The 8,609-nt window shown below is 43.3% G+C and overlaps 1 protein-coding gene across 1 annotated transcript; it reads left to right on the top strand.

Moving 5' to 3' along the window:
* The first annotated feature begins 1,241 nt into the window (after positions 1-1,241).
* Positions 1,242-4,585, top strand: LOC129617199 (probable pre-mRNA-splicing factor ATP-dependent RNA helicase mog-1). The gene is given in 9 exon segments (XM_055532572.1): positions 1,242-1,775; positions 1,777-1,821; positions 1,823-2,075; positions 2,149-2,315; positions 2,317-2,487; positions 2,562-2,693; positions 2,780-3,964; positions 4,196-4,408; positions 4,490-4,585. Coding segments are annotated over 9 exon segments (2,796 nt in total).
* The last annotated feature ends 4,024 nt before the right edge of the window (positions 4,586-8,609 follow it).

The raw sequence follows: 8,609 nt of genomic DNA, 5'->3' as shown, positions 1-8,609 counted from the left end.
CTCCGATCTCTCTCGATCAATAGTCATCAAATTGGAAGATTCAGTTGTTGAACTCAGACAAATGTATCCGAACGCTTCCACCAAATTCATCGTCTCCATTGATTGAACAAATAAGCAGCTCGGGTGTGAATTGAACTGGAGGGGAAAGACAATTAACCAACAGAAGGAAAATTCTGGACCTACTGTGATCGGGAAGTTTATGTAGAACTCCTCTGACTTCAATTAAGGGACGGCTGATGATATGGGAAGTGCACCAATGGTTGAGGCAATCCTCACCGAATTGGACTGACAAGAATGTACGAAGCGGCAAGCCCTTCTTCTAGAGACTCCATAGACGCTTGGCTAGAGAGTTGCAGATTGATTGTTCCACTTAGGTATCGTTGTCCAGGGAACGCAACTGCACACACAGGGGCTGACGGGATGGCCATAATGCCGCATGGAACAGACATACTCGTACGGATCTTCGCCATTGCTTCTGTCACGCGTTGCTCGATAAGAGCGCCAAGGGATGAAGTCGGAGGGGATGGAATAGGGGTGTCGATGAAAGGATGAACCTCTACTGCAAAGTGGAGATGCCTGAGTGTAACATCTCTACTCCGTAAATCCAGAACAAATATATTTCTAGAGTCACAACAACTATATTGGGCTGAATGAGAGGCGTACATAGTGTAAGAATTGACGGAATAGAGAGAAAGCGTCTGGTGGATTGGTGGTCACTTATCTGAAGGATTTAAGAGTAACCCCCTTCAGGACATGTTGATGCCCCACCGTGCAATATTCATGAGCAAGGGTCTCTAATGAAAGCTGTTTCACTTCTGTTGGCAAATCATCCTTCTTTAATAACAATATTTCTTGATATTTTGCTTCCTCGTTCACTCTGCTTCTTGAATACAAACACAAACAAATTATTCCAACCCCCAGTGGGATTAATTGAAGGGCTGCCAACATCATTAGTTTAGTACGTCGACCTTTGCGGGCTCCTTTGCCTTCATTTGTATCTACAGGACTCTTCTCGATAGTCCCAAACTGCGACACTGCGACCTGTTCCGCAACACCATCATCTGCCTCTCCCACATGATTCTGATCAGCTAAATCTGTCTTGGCAGTCGAGAAGAACTTCAGGGAATCGCCATTCAATGAACGCGTCGAAGAAACACCAAGTAGAAAGAATTTAAAAGGTGGTCGACAGTTCCCTCTTGAAATTCTCTCATGAATAGAACGTGAGAATAGGCGACAGAGAGATGATCGATTTCTGGCTGCCAGCATGGAAACCTGGACCTGGTGATGCTGATAGTCCTGTTGAAATGAACGAAGATGTCGGCGTCATGGTGGAAGATGCCTCTGCCGAGAAGGAACACGATGGAGAGCTTTCCCTTCCAAAAAGGAAAAGAGACGACAGCGAAACTGTTAGTGAAATTATTCTGAAACGGCCAAAAATCGACCTAAGGCAGAAGGGACAACACAATTCTTTTTTTCTTGACCATTGTGATGATTCAATCAAAAAGCGTCCAACGTTTGCGAATCTTCGGAGAAACGTTCATCACCCCAACAACCGCTTTTCTTCTTCTCTTCAACCCTTAAATTCCGACTCCTCTCCGCTTCGAATTGTTTGTGATTCTGGGGCGTCAACCGCTTCGTCTCTTCAAGGAGATGATGACGGAAATTCTCCTCAATCAGACATCTCAGAGAAATCTGAGGCCAAAGTCAACTCATCTCATGAATTTGAAACGTCCACCCTTCCAGTATGGAATTGTCATTCAAAAATTCTTGATTTCAGTTGGAAAAAACCAAGTAACAATGATAATCGGTGAAACAGGTTCAGGGGAAGACGACACAAATTCCTCAAATGCTGCTTGCTGATTTAAATAATCGTCAACAGAAGGGCAGTCCTCCTGTCATAGCGATAACGCAACCCCGACGAGTTGCCGCAATCAATCTAGCGACGCGCGTGCTCGAGGAAATGAAGGCGAGAAGAGCAAAACTATCGAGTGAATTGGCGACAACATCTCATCGAAAGAATGATTCCAATCAAAACACCACTTCACTCGAAGTCAAAACTAGAAAACAAATCAACTGTATCGTCCAACGATCAATCTTCAGATGAGCAGGATTCTCTAAAAGAACTTGGAGGTTTGGTTGGATATTCAGTCCGATTCCAATTCCGTGCATCTAGGCAAACTCAAATTAAGTTTTTAACTGATGGAATGCTTCTTAGAGAAGCGATGTTGAATCCACAACTACGCCGATATTCTGTAATTATAATTGATGAAGCCCATGAAAGGTCATTAAGAACGGACATTCTTCTGGGAATTTTAAAAAACGTTGCTACAAACTCGTCCTTCACTAAGGATAGTTGTAATGTCAGCCACTTTAGATTACCGTGCATTTACCACTTTTTTGGGACACGGAGAAGTCATCTTAGTGCCTGGACGTCAATTTCCGGTGGCCACGTACAATTCGTTAACATCACAGGAAGAATACATGGAGGTAATGATTGTGTTACGCCCTAGTGACTGGCGTATTTTAGTTACTGCTTATTTTTTGTAAATTGCTTTTTCAAGGGACTTGTTAGCACCCTACTTCAGCTTCATCTATCGAAGGACAAAGGTGACATACTTGCGTTTCTTCCGGGTCAAGAGGAAATCGAATTAGCACGGAACTTAGTGGAAGAGAAGGCTAAGCAACTTCATAAGGTAAGACGATGTCAGATGGAATGTCCCAATGCTCTTCCCGTTCTAAGTTTTCTCTTCGCTTCTCAGATTCGTTCGGAATTCGCTAGATGGAAGGGCGTCATTCAATTACTGAAAGAACATTTGATTACACCAGAAATGTGGAAATTGTTTATGGATGGACTCTGGAAAAAAAGGAATCGAATCATAAAACAGAATCCGACACAGATGTAGTTCACAGCAACGAAGAACTGCAACAGCTTCTGGAACGTTTTGGTTCTGAAGAATTGAAGATGTTGAGGGAATTGCGCAGTTCCTTGGGCGCTTTACAGAACTCTTTTGGGGGAAATCCTGATGAGGAGCACGTCGAGGGTGTAATCAAGTCAGCTGATGATTTAGAATCCCTTCTTCTTCAATCCGTTGGGAGTCTTTGTCTTCCGTCTCTGTTTGATGGCAACAGTCATTCCAACAGGCGGATTCTTTGTGGAACAAACCTTTGTCATCAATCGCGCGATACAGAATATCTTCTTGATCTCCGTGTGCTTCCGATTTATGCAGCTCTTCCCGTCGAGCAGCAGCAACTTGTTTTCCAGAAATCTTCTCCTGATTCTCGTCGGATCATTCTTGCAACAAATATTGCTGAGACGTCTGTCACTATCCCTGGTGTCCGCTACGTCGTCGATTCTGGATTGCATAAAGTTAAAACGTACAATCCACGATCAGGAGTTGAAACTCTCGCAGTACAAACGATTTCGCGGGCGATGGCGAATCAGAGAAGCGGAAGAGCCGGTCGAGAGGGACCAGGGGAGTCATACCGCTTGTTTACAGAACAGGATTATTTTCGAATGGACGTTCAAGCAGACCCAGAAATTAAACGAAGCAACTTGTCTCAAGTTGTTCTTGAGTTGAAAACTTTAGGAATTAAAGACGTCTTGTCATTCCCTTTCATATCGAAACCAAATACGGCGTCATTGGAAAAAGGATTGCAGTTATTGACGACAATTGGCGCAATTGATCGGAGTGGAGACATGACAGAATTTGGGAAGAAGATTGCAGCGCTGCCTGTTGATCCTGAATTTGGCAAGTTTTTGTTGGATTCGTATGAATTCGGATGTACCGCTGAAGTCTTGACAATCGTCTCCATCCTTAATTCTGATCCAATATTTTCAAATATCTCAAAACGATCAGAAGGGAGAACATCGCAGCAACAAGCATTACTGTCTCCATCGAATGATTTATCGCGTGGAGTATCAGCGAATCCAATGATGGAGCTAGCGCGAAAGAAAGTTGTGTCTGTATTAGGAGACCACTTGAGCTTCTTGAACGCGTATATTATGTGGGAAGATACGTCACCGAGAGACCGCCAGTCTTTCTGCAAAACATTTGGGTTGAATCAGAGATCGTTGCTCAAAGCGCAAAACATAAGAAAGCAATTGAAAGTCCGTCTTGATACTCTTGTAGCTATTTTGTTATCCGTATCGATGTCAATACTTTAGGAGTGCATCGACAAGTATCTATGATTTCAGGCTCTCTTGCTTTCAAATTCCATTGGCTTTTCTACAATTCCAAGCTGCTTGGCAGGTGATCCTCATTCAAAAGAAGGAACTCAAGGATTAGATGCAATTCGACGTTGCTTGGTTAAAAGCTTCCCCACTAAAATAGCAAAATTGGAATCAAGCAGTTCGATACCAACAAGCGGCAATGAGAAGGACTATTCAACTGCACGCTATGTGATTGAGGTAATCAGAACATCTTGATCTTATTCATTCGTTCATTCATTTTGCTTTCCGTCTATCCACCTCTGTTCCTTATTGTTTTAGCCCACTCGAACTCCTGTTCATTTACATCCTTCATGTGGATTGTTTGGTCGTCCTAATAAACCCACAGTGAGCGTGCTATCAAGATTTGTTGTATGATTTCTCCTTTTGAACAGATATGTCGTCTTCAGTGAACTTGTAGAAACGTCAAAACTCTATATGAGATCCGTCACTGCGGTTGAAGGCCAATGGCTTACCGAATTTCATCCAAAGCTTTTTATTCAACAACACCAAGCTGCAGGAGACAAGACAGTCTCGCAACAAAAACTTCAGAATCTCAATCACTTCCGCCAGACCGCTCTTCTAGCGATGAGAACCGGGAGACCATTTCTGCAGAAACACCATCGTCGCTAATGTTTGAAAATTTGTTTCCGTTTTATTCATGATGGTTTTTCCTTCTTTGTTTCTCTAATTTCTTTTTCACGCTATCTTGTTTTGAATCGTTAAATCGTCAATTCAATCAAGAGTCTCAATTTTTCCCACAGATGGTTCCCCATATTTCAGATGAGCAATTTCCTTCTCCACAAGATGAAACGCAAGCTATCAGCTTCTTCACAGCGGAGCGAAATCTCTCCAACTCTGACCTTCCAGCTGAATAATCCACCGGCATATCCATTTACACAGGAGATTCAGAACTAGAGGGAAAAAAGAAGTGTTAAGCCATTTGTTCAAATGAAGTTGTGTTGCGTCTTTCAGAGTTTCTCAAAATATTGAAAATTCGGGATGAGCTAAAGTTCGTGTTGGAATATGGAACGACTGATTCTCTCAATCAATTTTGGTGAAGCGAGGATTGAAAAAAGAACCCCTATAGAAGTGAAAATAATTCTAAGGGAATGGATGCCCACAAGCGAAATATTAAACAACAGAATGGCAGAGTAGTAATAATAAAGAGATCTAAAATGAAAGTGCCTAGAAATCCAAGAATTAAGAGAAATTGAAGCTGATACGAACAAAGGATTCCAAGAGGCGAATTGAACTGTTGGATTGCGAGCGTAGAGGTTGATGCCGGACAGAATGAGACTGATTGTGCGGAGCAAATACAGAATTCTTGAAAGATTGAATGATAGCCCTCCATACAATTGAAGTAGGCGTGGACGAACATCAGTAGCAGGGGAAATAGACGCGAGATGGGTAACTTGCTTTGAAATATGTTTAAAAAGAAGGACGCGTAAGGAAGACAACAAGAGTAACACAATAAGAAAATAAAAAGCTGTCAAACCTTTGAAAAAGATCTGTGGCCGGGTTTGAAGAGCCGAGATGAAGAGAGGCGTTTCCAGATTCTCATTTTGGACCCAACGCAACATCAACGCACTGACCAGTAAGCCAAATGAATGGAAAATGACTGAAAAAACTGCAAAGCTGAATTCGGCTCTACACAGGAACTCAAAGAAGCGCAGAGTATCACGGGAGGTCCATCGCGTGTCGCCTGACAGATTCGAAGACTCTTCGGTTAACGATGGGAGCTTCGCAACATCTTCTGAAGCGATCGGTTGCTTTTTTATGGTAGCTTCATTCTTTCTGAACCGTTTCCTTTTCTGGCTGTCGACATGTGAGAGTTCACAATTGCTATCGTCTTCCGTGTTGTGTGGTGATTCGACAGATGAGTTGGATTCTTCTAAGAGGGATGCACCGTCACCATTGGGCCAGGGAGGGTCATCGTTTGAATCGCTTTCTGAGGGGCCGTTCTGTATGGAATGCACAACGTTGACAAACCACATCAAACGCTTGGGAACCTTGTGCACTGGTGAATTGATTGGGGTAATAGAGATGGAGGATCCGTCATGTTGAGTAGAAATCGGCGACACTTGATTAGAAGAAGAGAGTTGCGTATCATTTGAAAGTAGCGCACTGAAGGAAATATTTCTGGAAAGATTTAAACTAGACGACAATTGCCTTTTACTTGCTTTTACATCAAATAAACTAGACTGGATGGGCATAGTGCGCTGCTTTCTTTCTATTGAGATTTTATGAGTTTCAGGTGTTCTTGCTGCTGTGCTCAACGGGCTGAGCGCATTCGGGCTTAGGGGTTCTTCCTTTTCTGCCCACGTTGTCGCTTCTGAATGTTCATTTCTGCTTTCATGATTAGAAAAAGATGAAGGCATCTTGGGGATTGGATAAAAGAGAAATCGCTTCAAAAAGAAAGGAAAAGGTTGATAGCTCTGTGCAGATTTTCACACGGCTAAAAGGTTCTATCTAATTGGGAATAGAAGTTCACAACATGGTGTACTGCAATATTGCATTTATGTTCCACCAATTGATGCATCATCGTTTTTTCTCGACGCGACTAAATGGGAAGACGAAGTAAAGAGAAAACTGATGGTTACTTACGTGTGAAGTGGTGATGAAGTTGAATGTACCTCCAAAAGTGACGACTCATCCAACCTTGTATCATATTTGTCCCGGAGTCTTTTTGCTTTTGCTGTCGTTATTCTACCAACTTCCTCTGTTTCTCAATCTTCGACGGCGGTACTAGTTGCGTGGCAAGCCAAGAAACAGGCGACACCAGTTGGGCATCATGAACTGGGTGAGTTTGCCGAATTTATTTCCGACATAAAAGGGTCTTAAACTTGAAATACCGACCAAAGGCGTCTTTCTTGTAGTGGCTCAAACGTTCGTAAAGGATTTGACCAACGTATGACTTAGATTAGAGAAAAAAAAGAAAGGTTGAGAGTCAGATTGACCCAGCTGTCGATCAGCGACAGAAGAACTCAGGTTCTGCCATTTACAACGGTGCTGTGGGAGCTACGATATCGTAGCAAGTCTTCAGGGGACTTTGGAATCTTTGGTGACGAACATCGATGCGCACACCGGCGTGCTCATCCACATCCGGGAGCGCAATTTACCGGATTTTGTTGGGTGTTCTTCACGAAAGGCGGGATAGTGAAGTACAGATCTTGTATGGTTAATCTACCTAGCTCCGGTTACCTTGATAGATTAACAATCCATGCTGATCGGGTCTAATGCGGACAGTCGAATCTGCACAATGCTGGACGAGTACAGCAGTACGAGGCCCTTCCGGATATCGTGGTGCTTCCCTCGCCCGAATAAGTAGATTTTGACCAGGTTAAGAAGCGTCGTCTAGTGGCGCCTATCATGCCTGCTGTATTCCACATTGGACAGGCGAGCTCACTCTCCTCGACTACGGAAAAGATCTACATTATGGCTGGTGCTGCGATTTTTCTGGACATCTGGAGAACAGACTTCCGTGGTTCTCAGCGAGAACTTACGATTGAAGCGAAGAGCAGGTCGGTCAATTATTTTTCTTATGTCCCAGCTTGTTGTTTCTTTTGGGAGACAGTTGTTGCGGCTGATTTGAAAGTTGTCGAACGGATTTGAGCATATGGCCGAATCCCGAAATTCATCAGCGGACGAAGCACATCGACGTCATCCAGCACTTTGTGAGGGAACCACCATCGCTGAAAGTCGTGAATATAATATCGTTGGGCACCTGAGGTAAGGCATACCAATTTTTTTCAATTTGATATTTCCTAGCAATTAATCAACTAAAAGTAGTAAGGTGCTTTGAACAACTGAAAAAAACGTTGCAAATCGTGACGTAATTCTACTAGGGTGCATACTGTGCATATTTGCTATTGTGTTTGGAATCCTCACAGTCCATCTCAATGTGTTGGCCCCGAGAAGGGACAAGAAACAACACATTGACGTCCTTTTGTTTCCTGTATGCCTTCCGCCTCGTTTGGGGATCCTCTAGGAAACAAATATCTGATCGTTCACTACAGCCTCCTCCTACCTCTGTATGAGATACGTCGAGAGGATACTCTCCCAGAAGATCAGAGAAATGGACGACTCTTTCGCCTTCAACTTGCCTTTTTTGTGCCTACAGTGAAGCCCGCAAAGACGTTCAGACAATCAACAAAGAAATGGAAACTGACGATCTGGATTTCCTCTGGTACTGATGCGTTGGCAAGCTCGCACACCTTGTCATAGCTTCACGTTAGTAAAGATAGACGGAACCATCATTATTCAAAAGACTGAGCGCTTTTTCTGGATCACTAAGGGACGCACCTTGAATCACGAATGTTCGTCTCACTTACCGTTAGATCGCCTGATCTTGATTTTTGAATGCTGAAACTGACGTATGCTATTTTACATCAGCCCAATT

The sequence above is a fragment of the Condylostylus longicornis genome, unplaced genomic scaffold (assembly GCF_029603195.1).
Source record: "Condylostylus longicornis isolate FDR11 unplaced genomic scaffold, ASM2960319v2 ptg000453l, whole genome shotgun sequence".
Taxonomy (NCBI): domain Eukaryota; kingdom Metazoa; phylum Arthropoda; class Insecta; order Diptera; family Dolichopodidae; genus Condylostylus; species Condylostylus longicornis.
The sequence above is the reverse complement of the archived record's forward strand: the minus strand, read 5'-3'. Positions and strand labels throughout refer to the sequence as shown.